We start from the raw sequence: 20,073 nt of genomic DNA, 5'->3' as shown, positions 1-20,073 counted from the left end.
GAAAACTGTCACACCTGCTTCTGCTGTGTTTGGCTCTAGCCAGTGCTATTAGCCACCTGTTTCCATAAATAAATCTAAAGGGTGACATACAATGTACACATAAGTAAAGATGTAACGTAACTTGCCCTCTAATTTTACATGATGGTCTCACCTTTTTTTGAAAATAAACCTATTTGGAGTTACAAGGAAAGACTAGATTCAAACATTTATGCTGGAATAGGGAGATTGAAGCGTCCTTTCTGGCTTGTCTACGCTGGGAAAATAATTTGAATAAAGTAAAGGTGTGAAGTTAGCATAACAAAACTGTTGGGTGGATGCTATCTAGTCTGGGATAAAAGTGACTTTATTCCAGGATAAACACTTTGCTTTGGAAGCACACTTTTTATTCTGAATTAGTGTGTCCACATGAGGAACTATTCAAGTTAATTTCCCCAGGTAGACAAGCTCTTAGTCTTACAGAAGATGATACTCCTTGAAAGGCCACTCTATTAATTTAATAATAATAATATTATTACTGGTAACTGTTCTGATCATAACAGGACTTTTTGTCTTCCTTTTCTTGATCAATCTATCACTAAAGCTTTTCTTCACAACAGTCTTTCATTTTACTGTGTTTACTTACTTTGATTTCTGGCACCCCTGCAGAAATCATAGTAGTCCTCCATTTGGGATATCACAGTTAGTTGCTGTGGAAATGTTTATGATGTCCAGAGGACTAGTGTCTCAGGTGGGAAATAACCAATGCAAGCAGATGGAACTGATAAGGAACAAAGATCATTTTGTTAGCCCTAGTATCGTTAGTTAACAATAAAGAACGATGAAATAAATGTATGGAAAATAAAATGAGCTGTATCCTGAAGTTTTTACTTCAGAGGAGTTTTGACTGAGCAATGTTTGAGTAAGGACCTCGAGGTTTGACCCAATAGTTTTGAAATGAGTTCTAAACAGTATTACTAAGTCTTAAAAGTAGCAATATGGAGGGGGGGTTTCCTACCTTCAAAGCTGCCAGCCTTTATTTTGGAGTAGACCAGATTGAGAGGCTATATAATTTGGGCATATTAATTCACCAGATATTATCATTTTAAACATCTTAAGGAAATAGCACTGAAGTGACCTTTTTGGGATGTCAAGTATCTGATGATATTAAATAAAGTGAACTTGAGTCTAAATTTTAATAAGGACTCGGTGTGGCAGAAAATCTTGTTAAAAGCAGCCAGGGCTTGATATGAGCTACCACTGTAGATTAAAAGCTGTCTACATTTTAAATCTGCTCGGGAGCAATTTTAAGATATAACACATTTCTTCATTATTTTTGTTGGCCCTATTCATTCTGTATGTTGCTATAATGTTACAGGCAGTTAGTGACAATGAGTAACATGGTACATATTCTGTGATTTGTGACTACTGTGTAAAACTACTGTTGAATAAAAGTTTAAAATAAAGCCAGTGGACTTCAGTCTGAAGTTACTGTAATATTTACACAAGACACTTGAACCAGTTTTGTCTGGTTATGAGGAAATACATTAACTTAATTAATCACTTGTAGGATATTTTTCATTCACCTTCATTTCCAATTACATGGAAAAATAACATTTTCTGAACTTTTAATATTACACTCTCTTCTGATTTCTGTAGTAGTTTTCAAGCGATCTCCGAGTGACACATACTCTTCCAGGAGGAAACAATCACCTGGAGGTTAGGGGTGGAGTGTGTATATGTACTCAGGAATAATATATAATATTTTTTAAAATTAAGGTATAAATGTTATCTTTTCTGCTACTTATCCTTTTCAGTACATTTCTGTATTCTGTGTAATTAAAACTGCGGAAGGCCACAAATTCAAACCAGCTCAAGAATTTAGTTATGTTAAAGACTTCCAAAGTCCGAAGACTGGCAAAGAGATTGTGACTATAACCACATTAAGCTGGGTCCTGTGGGTGGGCACTGTTTAGTCTGCATAGGCAAAAAATTTTGTAGACTAATAAAAGATACATTACAGTCGTATGCTAAGCAGCTGAATGTAATCTTGGTAACTTTAAAATTATGCTGAAGTTTTGTATATTACTTTGATCAACAGCAAGAATTTGCAGGTAAGAGACGCACTGTTAGTTTTTCTAATCTCACGTCTTCATCTTCCCTACCACCACAAGTGCAGTCTGTTCTTTCTCAGAATACAGATGCACTTTTAGTTAGATCAGATTATTTAGCATCTAACAACATAAAATACAGAAGTACTTGATTATATCTGTTCATTGCAGTTCAACACACAATTTTGATGTCTTCAAGTCTCCATGCACCACTGCAACTAAAGAAAATAATATGAAACACATTTTAAAATACTGCTGTGTATTAATAACACTTTTATTTGTACTGATGAGTTGTTTGATAGATTTGAAAAGGAGCATTTCCTAAGCGTTACTTGTTCACTGCCTATACTGTTATATTTTGTATTTTATAGGTTTCCGAAATTTACATTTGGACGACCAAATGACCCTTCTGCAGTACTCATGGATGTTCCTGATGGCTTTTGCTCTAGGATGGAGATCATATAAACAGTCAAATGGAAACCTGCTGTGTTTTGCACCAGATCTGATTATTAATGAGTAAGTAGTGTATGAGTCATTTTCCCCATATGCCAGAGCTGTATTAAACTCCCTGAAACATTTTTCTGCCATAAGTATCTTTTATAGAGAGTAAATCCTACTAATGTATGTCACTGGGTAACAAAGTTGTGCAAAGAATCACTGTACTGACATTTTGCCTGCAAAATCAGTTTCCTTTTAGCACATGTTAGTTTCCTTTTAAATAAGTCAAATGAACTAATGGTCTTTTAGAACTAGCTGAAAGTTTGTGTTTCTGTCTAGAGTGGGGGGGAGGATTGATGGGTGGATGGATTCTATTTTGTTGATGCAGCTACATCATTCATTACAATAATTAGTTCTAAAGGTTCAGGAAAAAATGATGCTAACAGGATATTTCTGTTAAAATTCTTTGTCAAAAAAAGAAGACTGGCAAATGGAATAAACTCCTAAACAATAATACTATCATTGTCACTGAACTGATCAGTTAAATCAGTTGGTGGCATTTATGGTACTGTTGATCTAGCTGCTGGTATATAGTTAAAATGTTTGCATAATTTGAACCCATAAAAAAAATTTTTACAAAACACAATTTAAAGAATTGTGTAGCTAACTAATTATGCTTCTGTGTCACCCTTATTCTACAAGTAGATTGCTGTTTGTAATTCCACAGCTGTTCTGTTTTGAACTCCCTAATAGGAATCTACTGTAAAACTGCAGATTGCAGAAAGTCAAAGTTTATAGACAAATCTTGTGCCCAGGATAATGCTCTTTTCTAACCAGTTTTATCCATTTTCAGGAAACACTCGTTGTTCTTATTGTGCAATTTTTTTTGAGTAATTTGCTAGAGCATTAGGACTTTTTTTCTCTTGTACTTATGGGGCCTTATACTTTTCTGATTGCTTTACTGTAAATTTTGAGCAAATCCAGTTAAGACAGTGGAGTTACACTAGCATATAACATTGGTCTAGAAGAGAATCAGGCCCATACCTTATATAAGTATAACATTAGGCTTTACGTCTAACCTAGTTCTAACTTTTTTAGTTTTTGATATTTTGATGATAAAATGCAGAACAATTTTTGTAGCTTTAAAATCAGATTTGGGTATACACACTAGCCTTATTTCAAAACAAAGGTATCTGTTCTGTGGGTACATGTTTTCGAAAGACTTTCTCTTTGTAACAGTTCCTACAAGTTTTCTAGTTCACTGTAGAACCACTCAAACTCAAATAAGACTTCAGCTTCTTGGTGTGTCTAAACATACTTGCTTTTCGCTTTTTTTCAGTGTTTAGTTTGAATACAGATAAGTTGTCTTGCAAAGTGTGGCACATTGTTTTAATTTTTTTAAAAGGGGTTAAAAAATCAAGCCATTCACTGAAAGTCCATAATCATAGAAGGAGAAGAAAATAGTTGGGCAGGTTAATGGGGAAAAAAGATATAAAACACATTAGTTACTCGACAGATTAGCATGGCTTCAAGGTAGGCTGGTCAGTCAAGTAAATCAGTTTATCTAACATAATATTTATGTATTTTAAATACTTATGTATATTAATATTTTCATCTTAATGGTTCTAGAGAGAAGCACAAAGGGATTTAAATCACAAAACCAAAACAATTTCCAAAATATACTGTTTGAAGGCTGGGCCAGAAACTATTAGGAAGGCATGACAATGGTCTGACAGATATCCGTTCTGCTCTTTTACATTTGTGAACCCTTTTATCCTAATAAGTTGAGTACTAAAGGTTTCTGCCCCGAAATAATTTAATTAAGTTCTTGCTTGCCTCTGCCACATCAGCTTAATCTTCCCCTGAGTAAGGGGTGTTATATCTCAGATATTACGGTGAGAGAATGCCATGTAAGTATCTAACAGATGTAGGGTGACGAGATAGCAAGTGTGAAAAATTGGGACAAGGGTTGGAGGGTAATAAGAGCCCATATTTAAAAAAAGCCCCAAATATTGCTACTATCCCTATAAAATCGGGAATCTGGTCACCCTAAACAGATGAATAGTAACTATGATAAATAGTGTTTGATTAGCACTGTGTACCTTCAAACACTAATTCTCCCATCCTCTCTTTTTAGATAAGTAACATAACAGGGGTAGAGCCTTTTTTCTATACGAAACACAATTTTGTGCATCGATGTCAAACTGTGTTGTTGTATTTAGTTTTAAATAAAACATTCTGAGGGTAGGTGCTCTACTGAATTGTTGGACTCTTCTGAAGGTAAGATTTTTAAATATTTACATTTTTTTAGTTTTTTAACCCTTTCATATGGATTTAAGTCTCGTTGGATTAGTGAACTTGGGGGCTGGGGAAGAGGAGGTTGTTTGTGTTTGATAGAAAAGCTAAAGCAGAAACAGGGAGGCAGATTTAAGAAATTGTGTGGTGCTGCCCATTCATTTGAGTTGATTAAAACCAATATATGACTGATGTATATGTGGTATTTCTGACACCATTTGATTGCTTGTAAACATAATGCCAAAATATTCAGAAGTTACAGGGCAATTTGTAACTTGCTTGCAAGGCTGATAGATCACTGCTCTATGCCTTCTTTCTACTTTAGATGGATCTCATTGGAACCATCTCCTTTAGCTCACTTTTAAAACCTATTTCTTCTATGGAATAGAAATGGTCAAAATACTCTACAATAGTTATTTCAGGTAAACTTCCATTGTGGCAGCTCTGATGATACTAGTAGAGGTCTCAGGCATTCTTACCATCATGTTGTCTAAACCTGTCCAAAATTAACCGGAGGCACTGGAGGCAGGATATGTATTTTGTTCACTAGCCAGGGAGAAAACAAATTAGAGAATTCCTAATGCAGCATATTAGCACCTAATTTGATTGTCACTTTCTCTGTTGTATTCCCAAACAAGAAAACAATAAGCTTTTAGAGCCTGATTTTTGGAAGTAGCGAGCACCCCCAACTTCAGTTCAAGGCAAGAAGAGCTGCAGGTGCTCATTACTTTTGAAAATTAGGCCCTTATGCACATGGATTTCAGAGGTGACATCACTATGCTAAAATAATGCCCAGGATGAATGTGAAGTCAAGATGAGCCAATCATATAATAAAAACATCTGATCTTAGCTGTTTAAACTAATGACTCTGAGGATGAATGATCAGGGGCACTAATTTATTTGCTAGCTTGCTGTTTCCAGTGTGCACTGTTGCTTTTTATAGATTACAGTATGACTGCTTGTTGGTTGCTTTTGAGCATAAAAATATTTGTCTATCAGGACAAGAAAATAACTTAAATGTGCGCTATAGCTTTCCTTTTATTAGTCACTTCAGCTTCTTTATTGCTTTTGTGCTTCTTTACTGGTTTTGTCTTCTTGTGGTTTTTACTCGTTACAATATATTTTGTGACGTTTTAATTAAAAGTCTCTTGACTCACTTGATTGTTTGAAGCAGTCTGTAAATAAATTCTTTGAGGTTGCTGGCCAGAACAGTCCAAGATTCAGTTTAACCACCCGCAGACTTAAAGTAAATGTGAGGTTTACTATGAAAAATGTGAAATTGGCTTCTCTTTTATTCATGAACTCAAACATCATCCCCTTTGTGGCATGCAGACTATGAAATATTGGTACATTCAGGGCACTCAAAATACAGTGCCACTAAGCTTTTTTTATCATTATCACAATTTTAATGGCAATGTTTTGTAAATGGCTGAAAATGCCAGTGAAGCTATGAAGGTCAGTGTGGTTTTGCTGATTTGTATTTACTCTAATTTCTAAGTTTTGATTTCTAATTCTGGCTTTACAATTGGACTTTGTGTCCATTGCATAAGAGGTTGTGCTGCTTTACAGGGTTAAAGCCACCCTGTACTGGGAGTCAGAAAATCTGGATCCTCATCCAGATTGTGCCATACATTTGCTGTATAGCCTTGAACAAAACACTTAAGACCAGATCCTGCACCATTATAGCACTGTGGCTTTTGATGTCCCTGTGAGCAGAAGTGGCTTCTTAAACCGTGCCTCAATTTCCCCATATTTAAAATGGGTATGATATCCACCTCACTGGGGTGTTTTGAGACTTATGTAGTGCAGTACTTTGAGATCCTTGGAGAGAAGGCACTGTAGAAGCAGAAAATATGACATTGTTAAAACATTTCTCTCCAGTCTTGTCTTAGTTTGCTGACAGGAGCCAGTAATACCTTTTATTTTCTATATGATTGGCCATTTGTGTTTCAAATATCTTTTCATGTGCACATTCCATTTCATTTTTTGGTGTAAATATTTGTCTTGCCCTTTGTAAACCTTTTATTGTTCTTTTTAGTAATTATGTTGTAAAAGCCTTGGATTTTGCCATTCTCACTTTGTTTATATATTAAAATATGTTGAATATGTCTTTGTTGAATAGCTGCAACCTTCAAGTGGTTGATTATTCTGATACTACTGTTCATGGGATTAACACCATCTAATTTCCTAAACTGGTGCACAAAATGCTTTACCTCTGAAAGCTTCTGTTTAATATAGTGCTGTAAATATGAATAAAGCTTTACAGATAAGACAGTGTGACTCCCAGGAGCATACATTCTGAGCGATAAATTATTAACTATGGTTAATTCTCAGATATAACTAATTTATTTCCATAATTTAGTTACAATCTTGAAATATTGTTTGAATATACAACTTCATTAATTTTGAGTAATGCACGTACACTGAGAGATGAAATTAGCGTGGGGATAGTGGCATTGTATGTAAAATTAGATTGGCACTTTCTTTCTAACGTCTTATTTTCAGTGTTACATATTCGCCAAAATTACCTTCCTGGCTGAAATTTCTCACATGTCACTTGTCAGTAAATGGTAGGCATTTCTGAATGAAGCATGGCAACTATTGAATAGTGCACAAAAACAATACATAACTGCTGTAAGACAGGAAAAGAAGAATATCATATTCAACTGAGACTACAAGGATCACTTCGGGCATTGTAGGCAGAATATAATTACCAAAACTAGAGATTTTGGCAAGCACATTGGCGTAATGTCCCTATACCTGCAAAAAATGCCTTGAGCTTTTTAAAAAAACACAAGTGGCCACGGCCTCTTCTTTACCTGTGACCCAAAAGATGACACCAACTGAAGCATAGCATCCCTTAATACCATGCTGGGGCTGTGGTTCAATACTAACTCAAAGGGAAGACTACTGTCTATTGAATCACTAACACCACTTTCTGTTGAAGTTAGGGGTGTTTTGAAGGTCTCTTATCCAAGTATGAACCAGACTCAACAGTGCTTAACCTATGTAATAGAATAGAATCACAGTCCAAGGCTGAGTGATAAGTTTCATTTGTTGGGAGACCCAAGTCTTAACGTTTCCAAACATTTTAAATTAATTATCTAATATTTAATCCTTTGAAAATGAAAAGTGCTGTTTAGTATTATCAAAACTCTCAGTTGTGTAGCATTGACTTAGCAATTTTTAGTATACTGTATAGTGGGAGAAATTTATTAATTGTTCTTTGTGAATACTGCTGTTTTAGGGTGTGATTCTGAGAGTTGAAGGCATTCAGCACCTGTGAGGTGGTGTTCAGTACCCAGTGAATCAGGCACTTAATCATTATTAGCTGTGGTAACAGGATCGTGTATCTAGTATTTGATCCGACTATCTCTTATCTAAGCAAAGTAGATTAGGAGTAGACTATTTCAATGCAGCAACACAGGCACTGGAATTCCGCACCAGAACTCTGACTTCCCAGGCAATGTTGCAGAATTCTAACAAGGAAAAAAAAAGTTTAGGAAATAGGAGTTGCTTGAGCTTTCCATCTCAAGGCATGTAAATAGCCCACAGCATTTCCATACTCCCATTCTTTTATATTGCACAACATTTCCCACTGGCAACAATAAAAACAATCATCTGTCTTTGGCCTCAGATACGTTTAATTTCAGTCACGGACAAATTTTGATTCATTGGTTACTTTCTCTAATAGAAATAGAATTGTCTGCCACTTTCTTTGATCCATATCATACTAGATGAGATTAATTTCAGTAGATAGTCCTTTTCTTTTAGCTGAGTATTGCATAACTGAAGATTTGGCAAGACTTTGCGGGGCTGTATGGACTCACCCACATGGGATGGATTATAGCCGTTCAATCATACAAAACTGTGGCAAAAAAGTTCTTGTGATAGATTTTAGACTCATTACAACAACAAACAACAGTTTGTACAGCATATGGTGTGAAATTATTATCTTGAAGCACTTATGCAAGTAATGAAATGTGTTTTTAATGAATAGTGCCCTTCACCCAAAGATTTCTAGTTACCTTAGAAACAACAAATTTAGCCTCACGGTATCCATCTGATGCAGGAAAGAGGTAGCCTCTGAGTTACCTGCTTCCCCATCAGGAAAATGAGGATAAGTCATGTGACCCAAGTCACAAAGGAAGTCTGCTGCTGAGCGAGGAATTTTTTTTGGCTCTTGATTCACAGTTCCAACCTCTAAACACTACATGTACTTCATCCATGTACATATTTCTTGAATTTTACAGTTGTTGCAACACTTTTAATCAGAGACTGAGGAGAGGAGGGATCCTATTTAAATGCATGTTCCCTAGGGCAGAGGGACTGTCTTTATGCAAAATACAGTATAAAAATAATTCATAATATTTTAAAGGTATCTGCACAGTTGCAGTTTTCAGCTAGAAATATCTGGTATGAGAGTAATTTTAAATGTATTTTACTGCAGTTAAGCTGAGAAATCTGAAATCCCTATTATTAACATACTTTCTCCCTCTCAGTTTGCACTCAGACAACATTTAAAAGTAGCATGTTTATTGGCAGTGCAAGTTGTTAACAATCACACTATTTAAATAATTTGAAGTTATTGATTAGGACATCATCAGATCACATCTTTCTGTGTCATCCCCGTACAGCAACATGATAGAGCTGATCTTAAACTACTTCCTGTATAAAGTCAATTTACCATAATTTGCTGCAAGAGTAAAGCACAGGAAAAGTTACTAAGATAAACTGGCTTCAGAGAATTTAACAGTATTTGATATTACTCCTAGCATATTATCAAGTGTGTGATTTTAGGGCATATCAAAAATTGCAAAATAATACCTAATATAAAGAAAAAACACCACGATTTGTTTAGCTGCTTTTTAGCTATACAGATGTAGACTGGTACATTTTATATTTTTATATTTTTTGTGCTTATTATCTAATCAATTTGTGTTTTAAAGGTTCATCAATACTATGGTGCTTGAGGGAGAGAAAGTATCTGCTAATGCTATTCCAAAAATAAGGGATTTAAATATGTGTAAACTATGCAGAATGTTTTGAAAAACGGTTCTTTATATCTCAGCTACTCATATGTTGCCCCCCCATCTCAATAATATCTGAGCTCCTTTAGTGTATTTATTCACACAACACCCTGTGAGTATTATCTACATTTTACATATGGGTACTGAGGCACAGAGAAATTAAGGGGCAGATTTTTAAAAGTATCTAGGCACCTACTGGGATTTTCAAAAGCATCTAGATTCCTAATGCCCATTGAACTCAACTTTTCTTTAACCCTCCCCCCCCCCCCCCCAGCAAAAAAAAACCACACTGGGAAGAGTATACAAAATCAAATTTTAAATTTTTTTCCCATGTGGGAACCATATTCTTTGGGGGATTAATATTTTTATGCTTAACCAATACATCACGTTACAACTTGAAATGTAAAAAAGAACACATCCAAAGTGTGTGTGTATTGGCTTACAAATGCACCATTATAGCATGTGCTTATATGACCCATTTTAAAAGCTGGGGTGGAGCTTGGCAGCCCACCATATCTGAAGCTCCAGAACATGTTTTAGTATTTTGGGACTATAAAAGTGTGAAATTTTATAGTGCTGTATCATTACTGCCAAAATTACCATGCAATACTCGCTTTATATCAGAGCCCACGTCTGCATACTTCAACTATTGTCTTCAGGAGAAGATCTCCCAATTGTATGTGAAACATATTAAGCAACAGCAAATCACATGCATTTGTGGCCATGAAGCAGTGTACGGCATGTAATGACTGCATGGCCTTATAAAAAAGTTTTTATAAATCATGTTTTGAAACTCCTATTCTTGTTTGCCTGCTCACCACTTCATCAGTTCTCTGTTCTTAACTCTGAGGTCTGCTCCTCTGTTTCATTTTCTCCAGTGTTATATACCCTATAAAATTTAAGTGGAAAGAAAATAAATCTAAGTATTTTGGCTTTTTGAAAAAAAATTTTAAAAGGCAAGTTTTCTTGTTTCCCAGAACAATTTCTTTAAAAAATATTTGTTTGTACATCAGACTGTTGAATCAGAATAGCCTGTTGTTCAGTGTCAGCACCTTGTTTACTGATTTTATTCTTTCATAGATTTAATAGAGCTGAGTGACTCGTATTGAATGTTGAAAATCACATGCCTTTAACTACCTCTTGTGTCCCACGCAAACCTCATGTGCCCTTTAACTGTAAATTATATAGATTTTAACTAGCACTGTATATTCTGTGTAAAGTTTACTCCAAAATCCTATATATTTTTATTAAGATCAGTTCAGAGAAGGCAGTCTTTAAAACATAAAAATATTATAGTCTAAGTAACTGCGTAATCTTTCTAATAAAAGCATATGTAATTTTGCTATACATGGGAGATGTGACATCCAGATGCTGTATGGCTGGGGTTTTTTTTCTGGCATTGTAAAATAAAGTAGGCATATAGGATAGCACACTTTGAGTAAGAGTTTAGGCAATGAGAGCTGGGATTTCCTAGTGGCAGTGTATGTCTGATAGTAGCACTAATTCAGCAGTTCTAAGCATTAGTATCCAGTTCTTGCTTTTGGAGACTCACCCATTATTTTATGTTTGAAACACATAGTGTACTTCTTTACTATACCAATGGCATGAGAGTGGCAGATGACTAAACACGGAGGTACTTGATTGTTAAATAACTCACCAGTTTGTTTCCTTGCAGTGTAGCTGATCAAGAGAATGAAACATAATTGATTTATAAGAAACAATAAAGTGACCAACTCTTATCAGTTTTAAAATCACTATCAAAACAAGAACCCCACTAGAGGAATAATAAGTAATGTAGTCATCTAGTTAATGCTCCACTTATAAGAACAGGCAGTAATTACATACTGGAAAGGAAAATCACTGTTGCATTCCAATTATAGTATAATGAAACTACTCTGTAGTTACCAGTCACCTGTATTACTGTATTGCTATTCTGAAACCAGTGGTATGTCTGTATACGCCCACTCAGACCTCTGCATTTATTGTGTCCTACCTAATAATAAATCCTCTGCACCTTGAGTATGTGTTGCTTTTCATGCACTATCCAAATACTAGGCCACCTTAGGTACCGTCATTAAGTATTATACCCATTTTATATGTGGATAAACAAATTCATAGGGTGACCAGATGTCCCGTTTTTAAAGGGACAGTCCCATTTTGGGGGACTTTTTCTTATATAGGCGCCTATTATCCCAACCCCATGTCCTGTTTTTTCACAGTTGCTATCTGGTCACCCTACAGATTCATTTTGCTGTTTCTTACTTTCCTGCTGTGTGGCCATATGTAAGGGATAGCACTGGAAAAAAACCCAGGAGCCCTGACTCTTGGTTGGTTCCCTGCTCCATCATTTGTACATAATCCTTTTGTCCCTTTTCTTCCTCCCTGTGCACCACTGTGGCAGCTGAGATCATCTGATGCTCTCCTGCCAGGAGATCTCAGAGTGGAATGTCTGGGACCTGCTCCCAGACTGCTTTCTAGCATTGAGAACCCACCACTGAATTAGCTTTCCCGTTGTTCTGACACAGCCTGTCTGTTGCCCTTCAGGACACAGTGCAAAGCTCATCTGTTTACTTAGCCTTGCCTGAAGGGACGTAGGGTGTGTTTATACTCTGTTTTTTTGGTAGCGAGTGCATTTTATGTAGCTTTGGTAATAACATTTGTGTTTGGCTTTGTACAGGCACCCAGATATTTACTGATGGGTGTATTTATACTAGATACAAATAAATAGACTGGCCTGTTTCATAATATTTATTTTAACCTTCTGCCCAGAAATGGTAATATTTTACAAAAGGAAAATTGCTGAGCCTTCTCACAAAATGTGTTACAATTACTCAGTTTAAAACACTTAAATTACTCTTTGATACCTAAAGGAGACAGCAGAAAATTAGCAGACTTAGTGTAGATTTATGTCAAGATCCCAGAGAAAAGGTAGATCTCTTAATGTTTATTCACAGCCCCATATGACCTGTTGCCTTGTAAGATTACTTCTTTCAGCTGCTGCTTGATTGTTAAACTCTGGCATTAAGCTTTAGTTTCTAGAGATGATATAGGAAAATGCCACAAATAATAGTTTTAATACAGTTCAAAAAGTGGTACTGCAACATGCATTTGTAAACAGGGTTTTCCAGAATTTTATTCAGATTTGTTTATAATAGTCTTTAAAGGGTCCATGTTTCTTGCTGTGCAGTCACCAATTTCTTAAACTGCCCATCTCAGTTCATATTCTTTCTGTATTTTTTATTGTGTCCTTGTGGAAGAAGCATGTCTTCTTGTTTTCAATTAGTTTTTTTTTTTTTAATGGTATTTCCTGGGCTGAACATTTTTGTGAGTGTATATTGTATATTTCTCTTGCATGGGGTAGTGGAAGGAGACCTGAAAAATTATCCTAGCTTTGAAAAAAATTGGGAAAATTTCATACACAAGACCTAGTTTTACTCCTGGGGGAATTCTGCACACACTATTTTAAAATTTGCAAAATTCTGCATATTTTATTTGTCAAAATAACACCATATAAATCACTCCAGTTTCAATTATTTTGGTAATTTATTTCAAAATACCTGTCAGCAAGTATGTCTGTTACAATGCAGACAGCAAAATAGATTCCTTACTAGGCATATTACTACAGAACTTCGAGTAGTAATTCATTTAAACTGTAATGCAGAAACATATTTCCTGCACCCCTCAGAAGCAGTGCAAAAGCTTGGGGAAGACAGGGGTAACAGAGGGAGAGGGACATAATTGCTGGGAAGGAGCCTGGGAGTGGACCTGGAGAGTTGTGTGTGTCTCCTACCCATACCCAACAACAGGTTTTTGACGGAGGATTGTTAGGGAGATGGGGAGCCTCCCCCATGCAGACCCTGGCTGACCCTTAGCCTCTCCCATTCATCCAGGCACAAATGCCCCAGTCCCCATGTGGGTCTGTACCTCCACTCAGCCAGGCATAGCTGTCCATGTCTCCATGGGTCCCTGCACCCCTACTCCATTCAACCCCTGGCTCGATGTCACCCGACTAGCTTCTGTACCCCCACCCCAGTCTGTCCCCCCTACTAGCTCTTTTGAACCCCAGTCTGTCTCCCCCCTCACATGCCATGCCTCTTCACCTGGCCCTCTCTGCGGCTGGCTGCTCTGGGCCAAGAGCCAGCCAGCTGCCCTCTCTTCTGGTGCCACATCAGCCTCTGGTGGGCAAAAAGGGTAATTGCGGTGTGACACCTCTCACGGCTTTCCTTTGCCTCCCTGTCAGAATCAGTTATTCTGCAGGGGGAGAATCTGTGGGGAGGACATTAATTCTGCACTTGCGCAGTGGCGCAGAATTCCCTCAGGAGTAAGGTTATATTGAAGCTCTTGGATTATAAATTGAAAAGTAATAGAGTAAGATCTGTGTTAAGGGAGACTACATTTAATATTTTAAAAAAAAGCATGCTAACACCTCATTGAAAAATTAGAAAATCACTGTATTTGAAACAATTCACCTTGTGTACTATCATTTTTCTGTTTATCTTCTGCTACCTTTTTTTTTCCCCCCACCAACAATTTGCGTGAATGCAGCCTCTATTCCTCTCCTTCCCACCACTTTCAGAGTTGATGTGGTCTTGGTTCTTGTTCCCCTCCTGAAGTTGTAATCCTGTGAGAGCCATATTCACAGCAATTAATTGTAATTGCTAGGTGGAAAACTAAACAGGATGGTTAAGAAGGAGATTTCCCATCCTGACGCAGATTTCATTAGACCAGCGGTTCCCAGACTTGTTCCACCACTTGTGCGGGAAAAGCCCCTGGCGGGCCGGGCCGGTTTGTTTACCTGTCGCATTCCCAGGTTCGGCCGATCGCGGCTCCCAGCGGCCGCAGTTCGCTGTTCCAGACTAACGGGAGCTGCTGGAAGCGGCGGCCAGTACGTCCCTCGGCCCACGCCACTTCCAGCAGCTCCCATTAGCCTAGAGCAGCGAACTGCAGCCGCTGGGAGCCGCGATCGGCCGAACCTACGGACGCGGCAGGTAAACAAACCAGTCCGGCCCGCCATGGGCTTTCCCCGCACAAGCGACGGAACAAGTTTGGGAACGACTGCATTAGACATGGAGAATGAGTGAGAAGATAAATGCTGCGACAGAGCTCCGACCTTGTCCCCGTGGGTCCCTCGCTTCCAGGTGTTTATGCTAGCCTCAGAGGCTCACTGCAACTCTCCACATAGCCCTTCTCTCTCTAGGGCCAGGGTTACAGTCTATGGAGCCCTTTTCATCAAAAGCCAGCAAGGAGGTTGGTGAGAGAACTCCCACAGTCTCTGTTGTCCCTAGGGGCTTATTCCAGAACATTTTAGCCTCCTGTCCTGACAGGGGCCTATCTTCCCCTCCAGGAGGTGTTTCTGTAGTGGCGGGTTGGGGGCGAACCCGGGCCCACCCTCTACTCTGGGTTCCGGCCCAAGGAGCCTAATGGTAGCAGCTGTTGGCAGCCGACCTTTCACTGCCAGAGTTGCTACATTTCCCTGAGGCACTTTCCCACAGTTCTCCTGCTTCTCTCTTCTTCACCCTTACCTTAGGGCTCCCTTACTGATGGCTTGAGGATATCTTCATTACTCAGCCTTTCAGCCACACTTTCTCTCCCCTAGCTCTCCTCAGCCTGACTGGAGTGCGCCCTTTTATAGTATCAGAAGGGCCTTAATTAGAGTCAGGTGTTCACATTAACTTAATGGCCTCACCTGACTCCTTGCAGGTTAATTGGAGTCAGGTGTTCTCATTAGCCTGGAGCAGCCCCTGTTCTGGTCAGTCAGGGAACAGAAAACTGCTAATCCAGTGGCCAGTATGTCTGCCTTCTGCTACTCTGTTGTACCCAACTGGCCTGGGTCTATCACAATGCATAAACATAGTGTGTCAGCCAAACTGATTCTAGCCTGGTGCTTTTCATCTTCACTTTCTAAACCATGTTTAGAAACCTGATTATGTGTATTAAAATTTATCTGCTAGATTTGGGACCTCTTTGAGAACATCACAGGATGCAAGACTAGTAATAAAGTAGCTTTGAAGGCTAAGCTATAACTGGGGAAGTTGTTCTAAAAAGATGTAATGGTGTCATTAGTGGTGAACAGATTGGTAGTTTGGCCTGGGAGCCTAAAGGAGCAAGGTGCCCAATTAAATTCAGTGGGATATGGACACCTCACTCCCTTGGACCCATTTGAAAATCCCAGCTTAGTGTGTCATTTCATTTCATTTCACTGTAGCCAGTGGATCACACTGTTAAATCTGTAGGACTGCCGGTTTTGGGAAGAGAAACCTGTCGCAAAGCTACTCAATCTGAAAATCTGTTTGTCACCTCAAGATGGTGGTGAAATCTCAAAAGTTGTCTTTTGGCAACCAATAGGACTGCTAGGTTACTGAATGCATGGCCTGGCTTAAATAAGCTTCTGTTGTGAAACTGGGTTTGTCTATCAGCATACAAAGTGGGATTTTAATACTTTATTCCCCCTTCACTTTCAGGCCATTCTCTAGATCCAGTTAGCAGAACAATAGTCACAAATGAATTCACCAGTTGTTGAAAGTGAAGATTCTTCTGTTGAAACTTCAGTGCATACAATAGGATTTTTTTTTTTTACACCCGTAGGATTTTACTTAATTGATTTTTATGCTGTTATTTTTCAGGCAGAGAATGAATTTGCCCTGTATGTATGACCAATGCAAACATATGCTTATGGTTGCCAATGAGCTATCACGGCTTCAAGTGTCATATGAAGAATATCTCTGCATGAAAACCTTGCTGCTTCTCTCTACAAGTAAGTGGCCAGTTACAAAATCTGTGTGAAGAATGAATCTTGCAAGATCATGAGATTGTATGTGTGTATTAGGTTGATGGTATGGCAGACATCTCACACAGAGTTAAAGCTCAAAGTTTGAGTTTCTTACTGAGCACTGTGCAAAAATGCTACTCTTCCAACATGACTGCATCATGCTATTGAAGGAAACTGTACTTCTGATTATTGTAACTGGATATATTATTAAATTGAACTATTCAGTGGTAAGATATTGCAGCCTATATGTTCAAACTATTGTACATCCATGCAAGTTTGTTTCAAGATCACAAAGTAAGAATCTTCAGTGTGCAAAATTCCAAGCTATTCCATGAGTAGTTTCCCTCAGTGTCCTGACAGAGGACCCTAGTGCAGCGTTTGCCTTCCGAACCCAAAAACTGGGACAAAGGTTCTTTTGAAAGGAAGCATTCATAATGTCTCAGCTCCACACTTCTACATGTATTCAAAGGGGCCTTTGAAACTGAAGTTATGAGACAGCCATCTGACAGCTCTCTTTAAACTCCTCGAATTTTTTGGATATACAACACAAATTTTGGGGGGTGTTACACCAAGTCATTTCTTAATTCTCTAGACACCATTCTATAGATGATGCATTTGCTGCTATTCTATACAAAATAAAGAATCTGCTTCAAACCCCAGGCCAAAGGTAAATTTTCAAAAGCACCCAAGTCTCATTGATTTTTCACTTCTCAAACTGAGACTTAGGGTAACATTGTCAAAAGAACTTTTGCTTGAGAATTTTTGGCCTCTGAGAAAACTTTTTCAAATCAGAATCATCATTCAAGATTGGGAGAAGGCAACAGTACTTTCACTTATCCCATGTACAATAACCCACAAAGCAACAGTGGTTCAAACTGAGACAAAGATCTCCCTTGCTGCATGTGAATTTGTGCTTGGGGATAATTTGGGCTCATGTTTTTTGTTTTACTTACATATGACATTGATGGTAAGTTATCCACATTTCATGAACTTTAGGAGTTTGACTACAGATTTGTATGCTCGTGTGTAAGGGACAGATATGATGCCTTCATATGTGGCTGTGCAGCACCTTATAGAATGGGGCTCATCTTTTTGGGGTTCATGGATGCTACTATAATATGTTTTGAATAGTAGGACATATAACTACGTGGTCCCTCTGTATAATAAAACACAAAAAACTGTTAAAAGAATAGTAAGGTTGCAAAGTCAAGTCCTCAGAAGCTAGGAGATGACAGTATTAAAGTGCACTGTGCAACCATAATTTGGCTCCCTTGTGCTTATGCATTATGATAGTCTTTCGTTTTCCTTCAGGACTCTTACCTCATTCAGTGCACAGAATGGTACAGAACTCACTTAATGTGCCACTATTTCAATGTTTTGTTGTTCTCTCTGTTCTATGTGTGGCCCTATGTCTTATTTGCTCTACACTATTTAAACCCTGCTCTGAAGACAGAATTATTAACTTTCTGGGCTTTTCTCTTGCACTCATGACTACAGTATCTCAGTGTTTCACAAACAGTAATTAATTTATTTTCGCAGAACACCTGTGAGATGAGGGGCGCATTAGCCCCAATTTACAGATGTCGTACAGAGAGGATTAAGGTCAAAAGTATCCACTTTGAGACACCTACAACCTGATGTTTAGAGCTTGTTACATAGCACTTTGTATGTTCAAGGCACAGCTCCCATTGACTTCAATTGCAAATGATAAGCACTTCTGTAAATCAGACCACAGGGTTTCTAGTCAGGTACCCAGAAATGATCACCAGTTAGTGACCACCTGTGAAGAGACTGGTTTAAGTGGCTTGCCTAGCATCACACTGGGATTCTGTGACAGAAGTAGGGATAGAATCCAGGGCAGCATTCAGCTACCTTGACTGTGAGACCATCCTTTCTCTTCCTGCAGTTCCTGTCTCATTCATTTTACATCTTCCAACTTCTGTAAACGCATGAGGCAGGGGTCATACAGGCAACCATTTTCTTCACTACACGTCCCTCATTCATCCATGGAGGGGATCCAGACTGTGCACTGAATGAGGGAATGTTTGTGTGGAAAAAATAGTGTGTGTTCATATAATTAAAGATAGTATCATGATGCGTTTCTGCAAGAAGGCAAAATTAAGCTTCCACAGACAACCTTAACTCTAGCATTTCCTAACTTTTGAGTGCTTGACTTTGTAGTCTTCATAAATCTCCTTTACCAGTGGAGGAGGGTTTGGGGCGGGGGGAGGGCATATAAAATTTCTTAGGTTTTTGAAAAACAAACTGGAAAAACTGTATTCCATCATATGGCATCATATTGACACATACATGGGTCATCAGCAGGTTGGGACATTTAAATTCACCATGCAGATATCTGTCCCATGAACTTATGGAATAACTGATAGCAGTAGTAGGTTGTCATCCTCTGTGTGGACCATCACTAGAGGGGAATGAGATACTTTGTAAAAATGTTTCAAAGATGATTGTTCTCCTTGTCCCAGGCTCTGCCCAGCCAGTCCCAGTTCTCCTGTCACAAACACCTCCCTGTCTGATCTGTCTCCTCTCCTACCTCCACTGCCTTTCCCACACTTCACTGGATACCAGTCCCAAACTCCCCATACTGGCTCCTATGCCCCCTTTCACATCTACCATTCCTTGTACAGTCTTGTCTGCCCCTTCCTTCCTTCCTTTCCATTTCCAGTCTCGTTGCCCTGTCTGCCCCAGTCTTCCCTCCACCAGCTCCTTAATTCTCTCCCAGGCTTTCTTCCTAATCTACTCTCCACCCCCACCCCCACCCCACCCCTTTCCAGTTCTTATCTCCTCTGCATTCTAATCGAGCAGCTGCCTCATCCAGGCTGTCTGAGCCCACCAGGGGAAGAAGCTTTCAGAGCACAGAAGAGAGAGGCTCCCTATCCTCAGTTTAGGTGCCCAGATTTGTACCTCAAATGGCCCAGAGATGTTGGGAAGTGCAATTGCAGGACAAGTCCTGCTTAGGCCCAGGAACATATTAAAATGTAAGTGGAATTAGTGTGAAAAGAGCACTTTTATAACCACATGTATAGTAGAACCAGCTGAGATCTGTAACATCTCAAAAGTTAATTTCAATGTTTCAGTTCCCAAGGAGGGCCTGAAGAGTCAGGCTCTGTTTGATGAGATTCGTATGACGTACATCAAAGAGTTGGGGAAAGCCATAGTGAAGAGAGAGGGGAACTCGAGCCAGAACTGGCAGAGATTTTATCAACTGACTAAACTTTTGGACTCCATGCATGATGTAAGTTTTTTTTTAAATGTGCACTGTACATGTTCTGTATAGATAAGTTTGTGGAAAGGTACTGTGCCCGTAGAACCTGAACTTATCAGACCACTTAAAATGGTTAAGATAAAATATTTTGTTCTCCTGAAGTTTTTGTAATAAATAGGTGTTAATGGGACACTGTCAGCTTAAAAATATCAAGCGTATTTTTTTGTCTTT

At 38.5% G+C, this 20,073-nt stretch overlaps 1 protein-coding gene across 2 annotated transcripts in view; it reads left to right on the top strand.

The window, feature by feature from the left end:
• NR3C1 (nuclear receptor subfamily 3 group C member 1) overlaps positions 1 to 20,073 on the top strand; it is a 160,612-nt gene that overhangs the window by 135,730 nt on the left and 4,809 nt on the right. For both annotated transcript variants that reach the window (XM_073355716.1, XM_073355717.2), the window contains exons 6-8: positions 2,459 to 2,603; positions 16,474 to 16,604; positions 19,715 to 19,872. In XM_073355716.1, coding sequence (XP_073211817.1) covers positions 2,459 to 2,603; positions 16,474 to 16,604; positions 19,715 to 19,872 — 434 coding nt within the window. The remainder of the gene's footprint in view (positions 1 to 2,458; positions 2,604 to 16,473; positions 16,605 to 19,714; positions 19,873 to 20,073) is intronic.

This window comes from Lepidochelys kempii, chromosome 8 (genome assembly GCF_965140285.1).
Source record: "Lepidochelys kempii isolate rLepKem1 chromosome 8, rLepKem1.hap1, whole genome shotgun sequence".
Lineage (NCBI taxonomy): Eukaryota > Metazoa > Chordata > Testudines > Cheloniidae > Lepidochelys > Lepidochelys kempii.
This window is presented reverse-complemented; position numbering and strand designations above follow the sequence as displayed.